At 42.6% G+C, this 19,918-nt stretch overlaps 1 protein-coding gene across 1 annotated transcript in view; it reads left to right on the top strand.

Annotated features, from left to right (window-relative positions):
• LOC311226431 (sodium channel protein type 3 subunit alpha-like) overlaps positions 1–19,918 on the top strand; it is a gene marked incomplete at both ends in the record, with an annotated part of 145,760 nt that overhangs the window by 9,021 nt on the left and 116,821 nt on the right. The window contains 4 exons of the mRNA XM_084311857.1: positions 7,793–7,923; positions 9,982–10,062; positions 14,781–14,909; positions 18,593–18,684. Coding sequence (XP_084167983.1) covers positions 7,793–7,923; positions 9,982–10,062; positions 14,781–14,909; positions 18,593–18,684 — 433 coding nt within the window. The remainder of the gene's footprint in view (positions 1–7,792; positions 7,924–9,981; positions 10,063–14,780; positions 14,910–18,592; positions 18,685–19,918) is intronic.

The raw sequence follows: 19,918 nt of genomic DNA, 5'->3' as shown, positions 1-19,918 counted from the left end.
AAGGGTTAACCTTCTGTAGTGTGCGGTAGTGAAAGGGTTAACCTTCTGTAGTGTGGTAGTGAAAGTGTTAACCCTGTGTAGGGTGGTAGTGAAAGGGTTAACCCTTGTAGTGTGGTAGTGAAAGTGTTAACCCTCTGTAATGTGTGGTAGTTTTTTATTTACATTTTTTTTTATCTTACCTTTATTTTACCAGGTAGTCACTTGAGATCAATGATCTCTTTTTCGAGCAAGACCTGGCCAAAATGGCAGCAAAACAAAAACAAACATACAAATACACAAAACACAGACAGAGACATAAAAGGCAAAGTGGGGCAAGGGGACACATTTGAGCTGCAGCAAGCAAGATTGAATGGGATTGGGGGAGATTAGAGGGTAGGGTAAAAAGGTAGAAAGAGGAGGGAAGGTGAGGCTTTGCAGGAGGTTGCTGGGGAGAGAAGGTCAAGTAAAAAAATATAAATGTTGAGATCAGAGGTTCTGTGTAGGATTGTTAGTAACTGTCTAACTGTACATATGGCTGTTTACACTAGTAACTGTTTACCTGCATATATAACTGTCTCCACCAGTGACTGTCTAGTTGCATATATATCTGTTCCCACTAGAGGGCGCTCTAGGCGGAACCACCCAGGTACACCACCTTGTGGCGTGTATAAAAGCAAATGTATCCTCCCACTTCGTTCTCTCCCCCCATGTTTCTCAGTGAGAGAAGACCTGTATGTTACTGCTGCTCTTTCCATGTGAATAAAAGGAACAACGCCAGTTAAGGCTCAAGATAGAAACCATGCCTCTTGACCACATTATTGTCGCCCTATAGTCGAATTCTGTTAACAGGTTATGGGCCCAGATAACGCCGGGGCGAAATAGTGGAGGTACTGTAGCAAGTATACCTGAAGTATAGGCTAGGATAGCGCCGGGAGCACCGCGTGGCTAGACGCTAGGCCAACAAGAGCAAAAGCTAAGCATACCACTAACGAAGAGGATGGAAAACAAGAGAAGAGGCAAATGGCCGACATTCAATGGAAAAGCAGAGAACTGTGAGCTCTGGGGAGAGCGCATGCTGTGCTGCATGCACAGGGCGGGGCTGAAGGAGACGGTCCTGGCGGCCCCCACGGGAGAGCTGACGGCGGAGGGGCAAGCCCTGGACGACCAGCGCGACGCAAGCGTGTACTGTGAGTTAGCGCCGATGCTCGATGACACCACCCTAGGGCTGATATTCCGCAACACTAAAGATCGAGGCCGAGAAAGCCTGGCGGTACTGAGAGAGCATTTCATCGGGCGAGGGAGACCCAGAGTCGTGGCCCTCTACATAGCACTAACGGGCCTGAGGAAGGGGACCACCGAGACCGTGACCGAATACGTCAACAGAGCGGAGCAGATCACGACGCCACTGAGGAGTGCCGGAGAAGCACCAAGCGATGGGCTAATGATGGCGATGATAATGAGAGGACTACCGGAGCTGTACAAACCGTTCACAAACCGAACACACGATTCAACGGACATGACGTTGGGACAGTTCAAGGCTAAGTTAAGGAACTTCGAGGCCTCGGAAGACACCCACCCAGTCGCCGAGTGACGCCAAGAGAGAGAACAAGGACCACGATGGAACTGGCGTGTTGGCGATGCGGAGATAAAGGCCATCGGAGAAGCGAATGCACAAAGACTGTCTGGTGTAGCTTCTGCAAATCCACGGGGCACACAGACAGAGCGTGCATGAAGAAACACAACCAGAGCGCGCGATACGCGCATGGACAAGATGGCGGCTACGGACGAGACGACGGCCACGGACAAAATGGCGGCTACGGACAAGATAACGGCTGTGGACGGGGTGACGACAGTGGACACGATGGCGGCGACGATCGACGTGAGATGACGGGGCATGAAGACTGCGCTTGCGGGGCGCGGACGGCGGGCATCGCCGGACCGGCCCAGCTGCAGCGGGCACAGAGAAGGGGACTGATCGTGGACTGGACACAGGTGCGTCGTCCCATGTCATCAACGACAGGAGTCAGTTCAAGAACTTTGACGACACTTTCCACCCGGAGAGGCACTGCAAGGAGCTAGCGGACGGGAAACGCACCTACGGATTGGCGCAAGAGAGGGGAGACGCACAGGTATGCCTCACGGACAGTAAGGGGCGCCGGCGTACGGTGACGCTAAAGAACACTCTATACGTACCATCGTTCCCACAAGGACTGTTCTCTGTAATAGCTGCTACTGCAAGTGGTGCCAAGGTATTCTTCGATAAAGGTAAACATTTTCTTGTAGAACCTGACGGTACCCAGTTTGACATAAAGATGTACCAGAGAATATATTATCTGAAAACTGAGTGTAATGACAACGACCAGTGTGATGATAATAATGATGTGTGTAGCGAGACGGCCAGTCACGATATTCAGTCATGGCACGAGATTATGGGTCATTGTAATTACGAGGATTTATTGAAATTGCAAATAGTGTCAGAGGGCATGCACATTGAATGGGAAAAGCATAGACCTGACAAAAATTGTGCAATGTGCAAAACAGGGAACTTTACCCAACCGAGATACAGAAATCCCACAGACAGAGTAAGGGTACCACTTGCACTAGTTGACATGGACCTAGCAGGCCCAGTAAGCAACGAGTCCATAGGAGGTTTTAGGTATGTACAGTCTTTTACAGACGTGTGTACAGGGGCAGTGTTTGTTTACTTCCTAAAAGCAAAGAGTGACACACTCCAGGCCACAGAGAAATTCCTGGCAGACGTAGCCCCTTATGGCACAGTAAGATGTCTGAGATCCGACCACGAAACCGAGTTCACAAACAGAGAATTCCAATCACTGTTGAGAAGGTATAAGATAAGATACGAGACGTCACGTCCATATCCCCCACATCAGAGCGGGGTGGCAGAGAGGGAATGGCTAGCAGATAGTAACTTACCTAAGAGCCTGTGGCATTATGCGGTGCAAGAAGCCGCTTACACCAGAAACAGGTGCTTTAATAAGCACTCGGGCACCATCCCATATACAGCACTGACAGGAAAGAAGTGTAATCTAGCCAGAATGCACCGATTTGGATCAGTGTGTTATGCTCACCTGCAGGACAGGGGAAAACCCAAGTCCAAGGGTGTAAAAGGATTTTTCGTAGGACACAACAAAGGAAGCCCTGCTTTCCTAGTTTATCATCCCGGTAACGGGAGAGTGCAGAAACACATGCTAGTCAAGTTTGTCACGAAGACAACCTGTGAGAGCGAGACACAGACAGAGGAGCCAGAGCTGGACTCCAGAGCATGGTGTGTAGAAACAGAAACACATCACCCCAATGTACTTAGTACAGTTGTGCAGACAGACAGTCAGCAACCCCCAGAGGGCGATGACGAGGAGCACCTGAGGGTGACGTCAAGTGCCCCAAGCAGTGGGAGGTATCTCCCAAGGGAACACAAACCCCCAAAATGTCTGACAGACTATGCCAGGAAAGGGAGTGACGAGGAGGACAATACACCTACCCCTGTTGAGTACTACTACAGGGTAGTCAGTGGGGTAAACCCGACTTTTAAAGAGGCCACATTGTCCCCCGAAGAGGGCAGACATACAGTGGGAGGGAAATGGATGTATTCAACCAAGTTACCAGAGGGCAGACAGACAGTGGGAGGGAAATGGTTGTATTCAATCCAGGAGGGTATTGAAGACCAGGGTAAATACAAAGTATGGTTCGTAGAAAATTGCTTAAATGCTGAAGGAGGGTACCCCATGTTTAAATAATGAAGAAGGGTGACTAATTGCTTAAATGCTGAGGGAGGACACTCCAAGCTTGAATACAGGAGGAGTAGAATCCAGGGCCCTCATTCATCAACGTGTCTTACGCACAGATTTGTGCTTAACCTGTGCGTACGACCATTTCTAAGCAAAGAGTGGGATTCATCAATTTCAACTTGAACTTGACTCCGTGCTTATGTCTACGCACAGCTCGGAGCACACTTAGCTGACGCCCAGTGGTAGAATATATTATTACAACAAGGAAATTAGCTTCTGTGCATTAGTTTCAACACTGGCATGTTCTGTATGAACCGTAATTCATTATAGTTCATTGTAAAATAGCAACAGTAGTGTAATTATGGTCAAAACCCTATAAATAGCATTTGGAATAATAGATCTTTCTCTCAGAATGAATGCAGCATGGTTTATATAGCGTTATCGGAATATACGGGGTGTACTGACTGACTGCGCTCCGCGTAGCTCAACTCGTTATTATTTTTCGCACAGACCGCAGAAACACGGGAACGTTTTGATTATATTTAAAAGGCTTTACGTTAAACGAAACAAGTGGAATTTCGAAGCTGTAAGCAGAATACAAGTCATATGAACACCCACGATATAGTGTTCTTCCCCCTTTTTACTGTATAAGAAAGAATAAAAAACGCATTGCAATGACACCAGGGTACAAAACCCTTGCAATAATGTGTCTTAAATGAATGAAAAGCATACATGCTCTGGACACAGAGCATATTGTGTGGGTGATATGACTTGTATTATGCTTACAGAATTCCACGTATTTAGTTTTACAATGTCAAAGCCTTTTAATGTAAATCAAAACGTTCCCGTATTTCTGCAATCTATGTGCAAAATAATAACGAGTTGAGTTCTAACAAAGAACATATTACATGCTGGTATGCTGATAGAGTAAACTATTATATGAATATGATATGATATAAGGTATACACTGGTCCGTCGCATACACTGGTATGCGCAAGTTACTGTTGCATAATGTAGGCTATGGCTGCTATTATATGTAATTCATATAGGCTACCTAATAGTATATGATTTTTAGAGGCATCTATTTTGTTGTCGGTAATACCGACAACAAAATAGATGCCTCTAAAAATCATATAGCCAATCGAACACAACTAATAAAGTCATTCATATTACAGCACGGTTATAATGACACACAACCAACGCCAAACAGTGGTCAATGAACGGTCTTTATTAGTATTTTGAGCTGTCCAGGCAGAATTGCAGCAATGGTCTTAGGGAGCCGTTGATATCTGACATCACCGTTTACAAGTCCGCCTTTTATTTATCCCATAACACGCGTTGTGTCTTCTTGGTTCGACAGCAGTGAACAATCTCCGTGAAGTTTCTCAGAGTTCCGCTCGGGTCAGTCCATTATTTCACATCCCATGGGGGGTGTTTCATCACTTTCATGACCATATATGGATAATCATGCACGAGCATTGACGGTAGAACAAAGTGGTATTCATCAACACGGAGGAGCATAGGACCTGTGTACGCACGGTTGATGAATCCCAATATTTCTGTGCGTGCACTGATTCTAAATTCTGTGCTTACGTGTGGAAATAGAACATATTCTACGCCACGTTGATGAATGAGGGCCCAGGTTTGAATGTCTGATTAGAGACCATGTTTGAATACTGAAATGAGTCCTATGTTTGGTTCCACGTTTAGATACAGAAATGGGTCCCATGTTTAAGTACAGAGGTGGATGAGTTACCATGTTTAAGATACTGAAATTAATCTTATGTTTAACCCCATGTTTAAGTACAGAGGTGGGTGGTTTACAATGTTTAAATACAAAAGAGGATCTATGTTTAAAATACAGAAGTGGAGGATTTGATCATCGCTCCAGGCCACAATAGAAAGACCTAGGCAGGTTAAACCATTTTATAGGTATGGACTTCGAGCAGTCTGCCAACTGTGTAAAAATATCCCAGAAGAGATATGTGGGAAAGGTCCTGAGATGTTTTTGACTGAAGTAAGAAATGTATAGATAAACTGTGGGTAGCTTAATTCTGTTAGACAATTCTGTACTCGCCCTGACCTATGTTCTGTAGTGAGTAAGAGTGTCATAGTATTTTTGTTGACCCCACAGAGGATTATTGAACTACGTCGAAAAGATGTTTTTCGTTATCCCAGAGGTGCAGCAGACGGACAGCAGTGTTTCAGGAAAGACAACAAAGGTTTAAGGCTTAAAGCCTACAGTGATTTTATCAGCCGGTGAAGCTGAGTATATGTTTCTAGCTATGACAATGCAAAATGTGTTTATCTAGAGCAACTGCTCGAAGTGATGAAGATAAGGTTATGGATGTATTGCTCAAAATGCAGTAGGTAATTGAAATGTATCCTCTATACCGAATATGGTGTTTTTGAAGAATGGGCGTTCTTTCAAAACCGTTTAAAATGATGGACATTGTGTATATATGGATATTGTTTATGAGGACAACCAGGGGACCATTGTGATTGCTAGGAACCCAATGTGTCAATATAGATGTAAACATGTCATTATAAATAATATCATCTCATCAGGTATGTCATCAGATAAGAAAGAATGACACCGGTTTACTGTCCAATGGACGACAGAGTAGTAGATACTATGAGTGAACCTGTTTCAAATTAAAATGTAAGGGATTTGCAAGGGTCATGTTTAATGTGAAGATATTGACTGTCATACCCTATTGATGTTTTTGGGATTATATTACTTCCTTTGTAAAATGTGTTTCCAAGATGTCAGCCAGTGTGCTAATACAAACCTAAGTGGGAGTGTTGAGATCAGAGGTTTTGTGTAGGATTGTTAGTAACTGTCTAACTGTACATATGGCTGTTTACACTAGTAACTGTTTACCTGCATATATAACTGTCTCCACCAGTGACTGTCTAGTTGCATATATATCTGTTCCCACTAGAGGGCGCTCTAGGCGGAACCACCCAGGTACACCACCTTGTGGCGTGTATAAAAGCAAATGTATCCTCCCACTTCGTTCTCTCCCCCCATGTCTCTCAGTGAGAGAAGACCTGTATGTTACTGCTGCTCTTTCCATGTGAATAAAAGGAACAACGCCAGTTAAGGCTCAAGATAGAAACCATGCCTCTTGACCACATTATTGTCGCCCTATAGTCGAATTCTGTTAACAAAACATAACACCACATTATGCAGTGAAGCATCGACATTCTCCCATCTCATTCTTTAAAATGCCCTTAATTTGAACTTTAAAATCAGATATGGTAGTGAGGGCCTGCAGTTTCAAAGATTTTTGAAGTCCATTCCAGGCACTGTCCGGGTTCTGGGTACTGAGGCATATAAATAGTCCTGGGATCGTAAGCTGTAAAATGGGTTTGATGTGATGGTGAGGTATGAACCGAGGTAAAAAGGGAGCTGACCAATAATTGTACCAATGAAGCAGTCTACGGGCAGTCAAGGAGGGCCAGTTAACTTTAGCATACAGAGTGCAATGATGGGTAAGTGATCTATATCCGGTAATACATCTTAATACACCATGGTAAGCAGTGTCCAACATGTGTAGTGAGGTGGAGCAGGCATTCATGTATAAAACATCACCATAATCTAATACTGGTAGTGAAAGGGTTAACCCTTTGTAGTAGGGCTGCACAATTAATAGAAAAAAAATCGCGATCTCGATTCATAGACCTATGCGATCTCATTTCTAAATTATGACGATTTTTTGCATTTCTTTTTTACTCAAAAAAATTTGTAAACTATTTTTCTTCGTTGATTTCTTTACTTTTTACTTTACTTTTTTTAAATGATGACAAAAAAATATAAATCGTGTGAGAGAATCGTGATCTCAATTCTTAGAGAGAAAAATCGCGATTCACATTTTAGCAAGAATCGTGCAGCCCTACTGTACTTTGTAGTGTGGTAGTGAAAGGGTTAAGGAGGCGACGATATGATACGATGTCCACATGTGGCCTGATTACTACTGTACAGTAACCAATGGTTCAGTGTATTGTTTGAAAGATGGCGACGTGGCTGACTTGTCTTTCTCCCTTCCGTTTTTGCCTTGCAGAGTTTCATAATAGTCAACAAAGGGAAGGCCATCTTCCGCTTCAGTGCCACGTCTGCGCTCTACATCTTCACCCCGTTCCACTTCATCAGGTCCCTCGCCATGAAAGTGCTCGTCCATTCATATCCTTTCTGATCCCCGCCACACACACACACACACATACACACACACACAAAAACACACACAGACACACACAGACACATAGACACACACCAATGCCCGTTTCTTTGCATACCGGTGTTTCTCGAGCACAGCTGCACACACAATAAGTGATGTAATGTCTCACTCTGGTTATGTAAATGAGTGATGTAATTGTTTTGTGGGGGGGGGGGGGGGGGGGGGCAGGTTGATCTCTCTCTCTGTCGACACGAGATCTCCCACTTTAATTACTCGTTGGATAAACGTATTAATTAAATCAGGGATGATGTACAGTAATAGTTTCTGGGGAAAGGTTTGAGGAAGGTGATTGGTACAGTAGGGTAGTTATTTATATGGTTATAACATTAAATGCTAACTTCAATCATTATCTGAAATGAAATAAAAAGTAAAAATACAAATAAAAAAATCGAACCCTAATTAACCTTACTGTCATGCACTTGTCCTAATAAACTAACCTACACCGTAGCACTCAACACTTTGATGAACATTGTTACTCAGCTGATAGAGTTGAGCCCTTCCTGCTGTCTTGTTGTACAAAACTTGTAAGTCGCTTTGAATAAAAGTGTCAGCTAAATGACATAATATAAATGTTATTAGTATAAAGGATTTGTGAGCTTGATGATGAATTCACTTAGAGTCTGATAGGTAGTCCGGTGTCACTTTGAGTCTGATAGGTAGTCCGGTGTCACTTTGAGTCTGATAGGTAGTCCGGTGTCACTTAGAGTCTGATAGGTAGTCCGGTGTCACTTTGAGTCTGATAGGTAGTCCGGTGTCACTTTGAGTCTGATAGGTAGTCCGGTGTCACTTAGAGTCTGATAGGTAGTCCGGTGTCACTTTGAGTCTGATAGGTAGTCCGGTGTCACTTTGAGTCTGATAGGTAGTCCGGTGTCACTTTGAGTCTGATAGGTAGTCCGGTGTCACTTAGAGTCTGATAGGTAGTCCGGTGTCACTTAGAGTCTGATAGGTAGTCCGGTGTCACTTTGAGTCTGATAGGTAGTCCGGTGTCACTTTGAGTCTGATAGGTAGTCAGTTATAATGCGAACAGCCAAACGAAAAAATCTGATCTGAGCAATAAATCTGAATTGAGCACTAAGGGTTGCAGTGTGAACGTGGCCTTAGTGATAAGTATTTTACATATTTTTTTAATTAAAATTTATATTTCATATCATATCAATATTAGACCAAAAAAAGAAGCAAAAATCCAGATATTAATTTCCTTGATATTCGTTTACCCAGGTGAGGTTACACCACAAAACAGTGTAAATGTCATTCCTTTCACCCCACGCCGTCAGATAAGCCAATTTATTATAATTACAGCTCGTCCTTCAGTTGGATATTTCTGGAACAGCGTTGTACTGCCCCCCCCCCCCCCCCCCCCCCGCAAACTAAATCCTCTGATAGGCTATCCCCTCGTTTTAATCTCCAAAATGAAAAATAAGAGCAGGGAGATTTTAGGTCATGTGACACCGGCCCCTATTAGTCCTCAGACTGCCCTGCTCCGTTAACAGACGTGCAAATCTACCGTAGGATTCTCTCTGCTGAGCTTAAACCACCGTCTGATCGACTGAACACGCGACTATAAGCCTGGTCTACGCCCGGGACCTATCGGAATGTGATACAAATTCAATCAGAGATCATCGGAAAAACACCTCCGTTTCGCAAAGATGACGGCGCTCTAGTTTTCGTTCGGTGAAACTCAACAGGATAATATCACTGTCTAATGTTATTCGTTGGAATTTGCCGATGTCCATCTTGATGCTTTTCTATAATCTCCATTTATTTGTAATGCCGTTGTCACACGATGCTGTTTTGCAGTCACTTTATCCGAATGGATTATTGTTTTCATTGAAAGCAAGGCTGTAGCCTACCTTTTTTTTATGTACACTATATGCTTTATTTATTTGAAAAGAAAAAGAGCTGCCTGATTAAAACAGTGCATATGACAGACACCACTGTGGTATTAGCTATATCATATTTAGTCATATTCATTCATTCATTCTCCAATTTCCTTAATATCTTTCCACATTGTTCAGCCTGTTCATCATGTGCACTATACTGACCAACTGTTGTTTCATGGCGATGTCTGACCCAGCACCATTCACCAAGTACCTAGAGTAAGTATACACTTAAAGGGTTCCGAACTTTGGACCCCTGGCCCCCTAATCCCTGCTCACTAATGATGTTGTCAGTGGGAAGAGTCATTTTGCAGCACAATCCATGTCACACAAAAAAAACTCAGAAACCTACTCCACACTGCCCTGACAGTGGGTTTCAGCGTTTTTTTAAAGAGTATAGAATAGAATAGAATAGAATAGAATAGAATAGAATAGAATAGAAATACTGTATTCATCCCGAGGTAAATTTGGCACTACAAATCGCTCACATGAAACAGTAAACATTTAGGTAGACAAAAACAAAAAGTCACGAAAACGAATAGAAATAAGACTAAGAATAAAATACGGTCCGGGATACACATTTTCTATGTTATGTTATATACATTCTAATATAAAATATACAGTACAAATATACAGTAAGTGTACAGTAAAAGTGTAAAATTGTACAATGTCGGTTTAAAAGTAAAAGTCCAGGAAGATAGTACTGTCACCCTGTGCTCAGTGATGCAGTGAGGCACAGTGATGCGTTATAGAGTCTGATGGCGGTCGGAATGAAGGACTTCCTGTGCCGTTCAGTGTTACATCTTGGGAGTCTTAGTCTAACACTGAACGTGCTCCTTCTGTCAGCCAAGTCCGTGTACAGACTGGTACAGACTGCCTGGTGCATGGCGCCATTGACTTTGCATTAGTCTTGTGGCTGACTGGCCAGAGCTGTGGGCGTCCAGTATGAAGAACAGCATGGTTCGGGCTGAGAAAGGAGTCTTTGATTCGATTCGATCTGTATTCATCTCGACACACAACAGACATCATAGTAAAGACTAAATGTAAACATAAACAAAATGAGTCCGTCTTCCTCCATAGAAAAACAAACGAGGATGAGTTTGGATGAGGTGCAGAAGGAAGCGCAGCGTATCTAGTCCCGCCCCTTTCTTACAATATCATAACATTTGAACTAAAACTCTCTTACTACCCAAGAGAGAGAAAAGATAATAATGAATAAGATAAGGTTAAAAAAAAAAAAAAAAAAAAAGACATCCGTTATTTTTTGTTTAGAAGAAATCAAAACATTCCCTGAGAGCAACTATCTACAGTTCCTCAGTTCTGTATTTGTCTAGCAGTGCTTTTTTGTATGTATTTTCTTTACTTGACTCTCACCAATCTACATCATCATTGCTAAGTAGCCAATAGGACTAGGGCTCCAAAATTCTGAACTAACCCTTTAACCCCTTCCCTGTTTTCCCCTGTTACAGTTCTTCCCTAAACTGTTACATTTGTTCCAACGTTAAGCTTCACCAGGGTTTGTTGCTTTGTCAGCCCCGATTGGGAGGTCACTCACGAGGTATGTAGTATACGCTAAGCACGGCACACGAGGCATGTATAGTGTTCACCCGCTGCGCTTGGGGAATGTCCGCTAAGGGGAATGCTACCGAAGCATGTGGTACGTGCTATGAAATTACTAATTTCTGCTTCGAAAATCCTCACGCGTATCGTATGAATACCGTCAGGAGCGCAGGTCGAGGTCATGTTGTCATCGTCATTCGTCACGGGTCACGGGTCACAGCAGGAGGACTCGGAGCATGTAAGCATGCGAGATGGAAAAGACCCCATGTTTTGCACCGCTTCTCAGCGCCTCGCTGCCCCGCGCACATTTGACATCATTTCGCTCATGATTGCATCTGAACCGGTGGTTCACAGAGTGCAATGTCAACTGATGAAAGCACAATCGTGGAATGATGGATGTGAATCAATCGTCAAACAGTTGTGGTCCCCATGATATCTTTTTCTTTCATATTGCATGTCTGATTTGCATCCATGTTGCACCGGCCCGAAGCAATTAATGCCGCACTGCACAGTTCCAGCGACTTAAAATGGGTCCTCGGGCGATAGCTCAGTTTGGTTGGGTTTGTGAGGAGATGTCCAAAACCGAGATGTGCTATATCTACTCCATTCATTTTCTCTAGCATACAGAGTTGAGTCCAGATTATATGTAGCAGACTCAGAGTCAAGGATTATTTGTAATAATAATAATAATAATAATAATAATAATAATAATAATAATAATAATAATAATAATAATAATAATAATAATAATAAACTTTATTTGCATAGCACCTTTCACCTTTCATACAAGAATGGCAGCCCAGCGCAGGCTGCACGTACTGAACCCAAAATGCAGAACACAGACAATGCAGACAGGTCTTGGTATAACCCAAATAACGGGTGAGTTTATTATAAGAATGGTCGAGTATACAGGCATGTGTAGGTCATCGATGAAGGGGGTACTCATACAGTCCAGGGAGTAAGTGAAGAGAAGAGGAGTCAGACAAGCGGGGGGTCGTAGAGGAACCAGGTTCTCAAACAGTCCAGGGAGTAAGTGAAGAGAAGAGGAGTCAGACAGGCGGGGGGTCGTAGAGGAACCAGGTTCTCAAACAGTCCAGGGAGTAAGTGAAGAGAAGAGGAGTCAGACACGCGAGAGGTCATAGACCTGCTCCTCTGGTTCTCAGACAGGCCAAAGAGTAGGCGAGTAGAAGGGTAGTAGTCAGACAAGCGGGGGATCATAGACAGGATCAGGTTCTCCGACAGTCCAGGGAGTAAGCGAGGAGAAGTGGAGTCAGACAAGCGAGAGGTCATAGACCTGCTCCTCTGGTTCTCCACACCTGACTTCGTGCCTGTAATTAGACGAGAGGGAGAGAGAGTAGATGGGCAGTGATGACAGCTTCACAGCATAAAATAGACTAAAAGCAATGCAGAGAAATAAGAAAAAGGGTAAAAGCAATGCAGACCATAACGATACAAATATTGATCGATGAGAACCAAACAGTTAAGTTAAGACAGGTGAAACAATGGGTCTCATTCCTGAATATTTTCCAAAGAGTTTGCTTGGAAGACTTATCTTGGATCCGACTGAGACAGAATCTACGACAAGTTCACTCTGAGTTATTATTTTCAATCATTTCACAATAATTGCATAATTGTGTTTGAATATCTGAATAATTAAAGTAATTATACATTTGTCCAAAATAGCTGGTTCAGATATGGTTAATCCAGCTGCCCTGTGATCAGATGAATCCATATTATTTATTTTTCCGACATCAAATGCGTAATTTCTTATCGTACAAATATTGTCATATTTATTTTAATTATGATTAAGTCATTAATTCCAAGGAGGCCTGTAGCGTTGACATGAAGGAATCACTATGATTCCTCCCAAATAAAGCCATTAAGAACATGGAGAACACAGTCTGTCAAGTTAATACAATTTTCAATCAGTCAATCAATCATAAGTGTGCTCCTCAGCACTCTTAAATTCTGCTCTCAGCCACGGCCAAATCCGATCTCAGGAAAATTTGGGGAATCTCGCTACTAGCCCTAATATGTCTTAAATCGGCAGAAATTTGCCTGAGAGCACATTTTTTGTCGTAAATCCGTTCGGGAATGAGACCCAATATTATGTACTCACTCACACACTTTAAAACTAAGTCTTTCTCCCCTGTTGGATGCTCACTGAGTTTAAAACCTGACAGGTGTAGGTATGATTGACACCGATGTGTCTTTGTATAATACGGAGTGGCATTTATGACGCTCACTAGGTTATGAATGTGCTACTCTTCACACTGTTTTTCTTACACTTCAATTAAAATGTGAATGTATCCATTTTCTGTTTAAACTCCATCCAATCCAATCCAACTTTATTTGTATAGCACGTTTAAAAACAACATTATCCAAGGTGCTTCACAGTAAAGAAACATAATATAATAAAAAAAACACATAAACACAATACAAAGTACACAGAACTACAAACAAAATTACGGCAGCAGAGTGTACCTTTTTTTTAAATGCTAGGGAGAACAAATGTGTTTTAAGATGGGACTTAAACACTGGGAGCGTTGGGGCCAGCCTAATGGGGGGGGGGGGGGGGGGGGGGGGCAATTCGTTCCACAGTTTCGGGGCTGCAACCGCAAATGCACGGCCGATGCTCTCCATGCCATTCATTTGCAGTTCGAAACCTGTTGTAATAAGATAAAATAAGATAAGATATACCTTTATTGATCCCCTTGGGGAAATCCGGGCCGTCATAGCAGCATGCGGGAGGGGGGAGGGGAGGCACAGGTATGGGCAGGATAATAGTAGAAGACATAAATATAGGCAATACAATTATAGTAAAGATAAAAAAAATAAGCAATATAAACAATATAACAATATAATTAATTAATAATATAGAATATGAGCAAGTAACTCTAATCAGTGTAATCAAAGGTGCAGATGAGGGTCTGTATGCCCTATCAGTTTTATTATACAATAACCAGTAATGCTGGCTTATTCTTGTCCTAGAGATAATCAGACATATTGTGTCCCACTAAAGCACTGAATGGAAAAAACATTAACCCTTTCACTACCACACTACAGAAGGTTAACCCCTTCACTACCACACTACAGGCGGTTAACCATCTGTAGTGTGGTAGTGAAAGGGTTAACCTTCTGTACTAGTGTGGAAGTGAAAGGGTTAACACATTGACGCGTGTTGCAGTGAAAAGGGTTAACCTTCTGTATTGTCGCACTGAAAGGGTTAACCATTTGGTAGTGTGGTGGTAGTGAAAGGGTTAATCGTTTCATGGAGGTTTTTACTATGACGTGTTGTGGCTCAGCGCCTCACTGAGACCCAGATTGTTTCTGACCTCGCCATTACGTTCATGCTAATCGTGTTTTGTTCTTCCTAGGTATACATTCACCGGTATTTACACGTTCGAGTCATTGATAAAGATATTCGCGAGAGGATTCTGCATAGGACCGTTCACCTTCCTGAGAGACCCATGGAATTGGCTGGATTTCAGTGTCATTCTTATGGCGTAAGTAACACCTACTACTACTTTCGTGTGTGTCTGCATTAGGGGTGTAACGGTACACAAAAACCATGGTACGGTACGTACCTCGGTTTTGAAGTCAAGGTTTGGTACGGGTTTTCGGTGCAGTGGGGGAAAGTTTGGCTTTCCATGTTCCACTCAGGGGTGATGTAGTGTGCAGTAACTAATTGTACTTGTAGGGCTGTCAACGAATATTCTATATTGAAATTAATAATCGACTTGTACAAAAAAAAATAAAAAATTATATTAGATTGTGAAAAAAACAGCCCCCGGTGGGCGGTCGTTAGTGGTTAACATACCGTTGTATTCATTCGGTACACTACACAGCCGTTCGGTACGGTACGGTACACACTGAAACGGTTCGGTTCGGGATACGTGTACCTTTACACCCCTACCTACTACTACCTACAATATATTTTTAATAAAAGACACAAGATGGCGGCTGGGTGGGGCAGCGGACATTGCGCTTGTCAGTCACCAACGCAAGAGACACCGGGTTCGAATCCGGCTGTCGGCGTTGCCTCCGGCTTGGGCCGGCCGTCATACGTACTCAATTGGCAGAGTCAGCGGGTGGAAGTCGATGGGTGGTAATCTGGACGTTGTGGACAGCGACTCCTACAGGTCGGTTGGAGGACGCCTGCACAGCAGAGACAGGAAATGACGGGGGTAGTGTGAGCCTCCCACACGTTACACCTCGCCAATGAGAGTCCGCGCTGGCAGGTGAAAAGATGTGACAGGCTGCCTCCTCGTGTATCGGAGGGGACATGTGATGCAAGGCTTCTATCCTCCCTACAACCGACCAGTGGGGGGCATATGCGAGCAACATTCAAGACAGGGGTGGGGAGAATTGGCACAGCGAAATTGGGATGGGAGAAAAATAGAAAGAGGAGGAAAAAGTCGATAAAAAAAAGAAAAAAAGACACAAGATACTTGTGCCCTATGGGGGTAGGATCAGGGGCGGATTTAGGATTGTAGGAGATCCGGGGCTTAGCCCAGATGGGCCCCCCCCTTTTTTTTTGTTTGTTTTTTTTTTAATATTTTTTTTTTGTTTTTTTTGTTTTTTTTGTTTTTTTTTGTTTGCAGGCAAGGGGTGGTTTGGAGGGGGTCCGGCACAACCCCCTCCACAACAGATTTTTTTTGAATTTAATGAACCTGTACGTGCAATTTCCTGCAATATAGAGCCTTCAATCTTGACCAATAAAGCTGCTCTTTTCACTATAAAACTCAGTTAACCATAACGTAGTTATGGTTAGATTTATATATTGGGGGGGGATATATCATATTTTTCATATAATCAAAAAGTGGTGGAGCAAGATCATACCTTTGCTCCCCCAAGTTCAATAGTGGGAGAGCAGAGATGCTCCGAATGCTCTTATGGCCAGGCGTCTATGATTCACTGATACAAAGTAAAATAGTGCAGTGCAATAAAATAGTTAGTCAAATAGAATAAAATAATGCAATAGTGCATTGCAATAAAATAGTTATCATCGTATTTTTTCGGGAGGCCGGTAAGGAGTGCATTACAGTAGTCGAGTTGGCTTGAGATAAAGGCATGGATCTGGTTTTCAGCGTCCTTTTGATTTATAAATGGCCGTACTTTAGCTATGTTTCTAAGGTGGAAGAATTAAGTTTTTGTCAACTTGTTGATTGTGATTTAAAGCTTAGGTCTGAGTCTACCATAACACCAAGACTTAACTCACTCAAATACAGTTAGCAGCTGGATAGACCACAGATGGAAATTAGCTTCTGCTAAATCTGGTGCAAACATATTTTCATGTAACAATGATGAATTGTAAAAAAAAAAAAAAAAAAAAAAAGAAAAAAACATTTTTTTAATTTTTTTTTAATTTTTTTTAAAATAGATTCGGGGCTTTTCAGAATACATCCGGGGCTTGAGCCCAGGTAGCCACCCCCTAGCTCCGCCCCTGGGTAGGATACAAACCCGGTTTAGGGTAGGGGCTGTGGGTGCAGGAGGAAATGGTTCAAATGTGAGCTCTAGGTATTGACAACGCCCCCAATGGCCACCACAACCCAACGTGTAGATAGATAGGCTATTACTCTATTATTACGCTATTATTGAATTATTGTGTGGCTTTTTCAATGTTGATATTTTGTGATCGTGCGTGCATGTGCGTGCATACAGTATGGTATGTGCACAGGTGTTTTAACCATGTCATCCTTACCTTATTGTATGTGTGGAGATAATGCACTTGACAAACCCTTTTGATGGCTTTTTGGGAACTCCCTGCATGTTATCTCTCGTTTAAATACCGCAAACCATGTTTTAATTAATATATATAAGAAAGATAAAGAAATGACATCTCCAGCCAGTTCGTTCTAAATATTCTCCTATTGCTGCTGAATTGAATATTCGAATCAATTTCCAATCAATCATATCTAGTCGCCCTTTGAAGCACGGTGACCATATTAAGCCTCCGGTAGAGGATCATAGATCTGTGTTCAGAGCTCGTGGTGCAGGAGAGGGATTAGACGGGCGACCTATTTCAGAGGCGCCCTCGTCCCCGGCCGCTCACACCGATAGGGCCCCTGCTTTGTTCAGTCAGTCCAATCATAGTGCTCTCAGGAGGCTGCCTCGCCAACCAATATGGCACAATGCCACAGCTCATTGGGCACGACACGTCATTTATAATGATAATCATCTGCTAGTTGATTACAAGTACACCCTGCTGTTTTCCTATGCGAATAAAAGTGCCGTTATAATGTTACACTGAATGCAGTTGGTGACAAATTAATTTCAAGGACGTTTTTTTTTACAGTGGTAAATCCATCCTGGTAGCTCTGTCTGCTTTTTTTGTTATTGCATTATGTATTTCAATGGGAGAAAATCCCAATATCCACCTTTACTGTGTAAAACGATGCAATTTTACAAGCTGCGAAGTTGTCGTCGCTGTCATTTGGGGTGTCGTCTGAAATTCTAAATGTTCCTCCCAGGATTACACTGTGCAGCTTTAAGAGTCAAAGTCAGCATTAAAATTACTTTCTGGGGGCGGTCAGGTGGCTTGGCGGAGATTGTGCTCGTCACCAATGCAAGAGGCTGCGGTCTCGACTCCCGGAGAGTCAGCATTGCCTTGGCTCGGGCTGATCGCTATACTAACTCTTTTGGCTGAGTTAGGGGGAGGGGAGCCGTGGGTGGGTCCTGGGCGTTGTGGACAGCGACCCCTACAGTTCGGTCGGGGCGCCTGCTCAGCGAAGGTAGGATCTGGTGAGAGGTAGTGCGGCCTCCCACACGTTACACTCTCCCGGTGAGAATCTGCGCGGCCAGGCTGGCTGCCGGCTGGCTGCACATGCGTCGGAGGAAAGCATGTGACAGTCTCCGGCCTCTCGGACCAACAGTAGGGGAAAGTGCGCAACAACCAGGAAGGGGGTTGGGAATTGGCATAATGACTAACAGTGGGATGGGAGAAAAATTCGGAAAAAGAAGGAGGGGGAAAAAGATTTACAAAAAAAAATAATAATAAAGAAAAAATTACTTTCTATGCAGTTATCCAGATATCTTGACATGGCTCTTTATCTTGTCTAATGAAGAATGAACTAATACATCAGTTATTTATACAGATTAATACATGTATTGTGATGTGTGTCTACATTCTGTTCTGTTCTGTTTCAATTCTGTTTTTTTTTATTTATTTTTTTTATATTCTTTCCAGATATGTGACAGAGTTTGTAGACCTTGGAAATGTCTCTGCATTGAGGACTTTCAGAGTTCTACGAGCGCTGAAAACCATCTCGGTTATACCAGGTACAGTAAGAAGCTTTAATTAATTAAGCTTTAATCATAATGTGGAATCATGAAAAACAGGGGCATTGTAGTTATTACAAATTATTAAAGGCAACAAGCTCTATCAGTCTATCGATGTACAGTACAGTAGTAAGCAGAACAGTGTAGTCTGTGCATTGTGCATTACACTCAAGTCCAGGAAGAAGTATAATGCCAGCGTTTATCATAACGGTGAATTATGTTGCCCAAAGCAAACGGTACGGCTCTGTGACTTGTTTTCTCCCTTTTATTGACAACAATGGAGTTCTGTGACTTCTGGATATGAGCTATAATATGGTGTTGGCTATAGATGGACCGTACTTGTACAGTAAGTAGGAGAAATGCAATGAAACGTTTTTTGTCTTTTGGCTATGTTGACAATAAGAAAAAAGTTAAATGACGCTGGCCTTATCCTTTAAGGTACCAATGGTGAACCGGGGGGAAGAAATCCTTTCATCCTCTCTAATTGAAACTTTGGATACAGATTTTTATGTTTTCTCAGTGGATTAAACAGTACTTTTGTATCAGTGGATTAAACAGTACTTTTGTATCAGTGGATTAAACAGTACTTTTGTATCAGTGGATTAAACAGTACTTTTTTCTCAGTGGATTAAATATTTTTTCTGTTTCAATGTGATGAATAATTAAAAGGTTTGTAATTTTCAAAGACATTTCTCCAAATTCTGTATATTTTTTATTTTGTATTTATTATTATTATTTTAAATGTTTTGTATACTTTCATGTCATACAGGTCACTTTGGAAACTCTTTAGAAAGTTTAAGGCAATTTAAGTTTATTTTGTGCAGCTGATACACAAACTCAAAATGATAATATTTGAAATAGTTTTAGATGATTACTTTATGTGTTTTATGCAACTACTGTACAATAGTTGCAGAGGCAAAACATGATAATATCTCAAAATTGACCTATTCAGCCAAAATCACCTTTTTCACCTGTGGTGCCAGTATGTCACAGGCTCACACTGATGATTTGAGAGGAGAATACAGTATGAATAACTGATCATTTATTCCTCCATCCAAGGTGGCGTAGCGGAGATTGCGTTCGTCACCAACGCCGGAGACGCTGGATTCGCCTGTTCGAATCCAGCTCACAGCTCCGGGGTTGTCACCAGCTTGGCTGGCCGTTCGCACTAATACAATTGGCAGTATTAGAGGGTGGGAAAGCTGGCGGGGTGGGTCCGGGTCGTTGTAAACAG

Source organism: Notolepis coatsorum, assembly GCF_963971535.1.
Source record: "Notolepis coatsorum genome assembly, chromosome: 4".
Taxonomy (NCBI): Eukaryota; Metazoa; Chordata; class Actinopteri; order Aulopiformes; family Paralepididae; genus Notolepis; species Notolepis coatsorum.
This window is presented reverse-complemented; position numbering and strand designations above follow the sequence as displayed.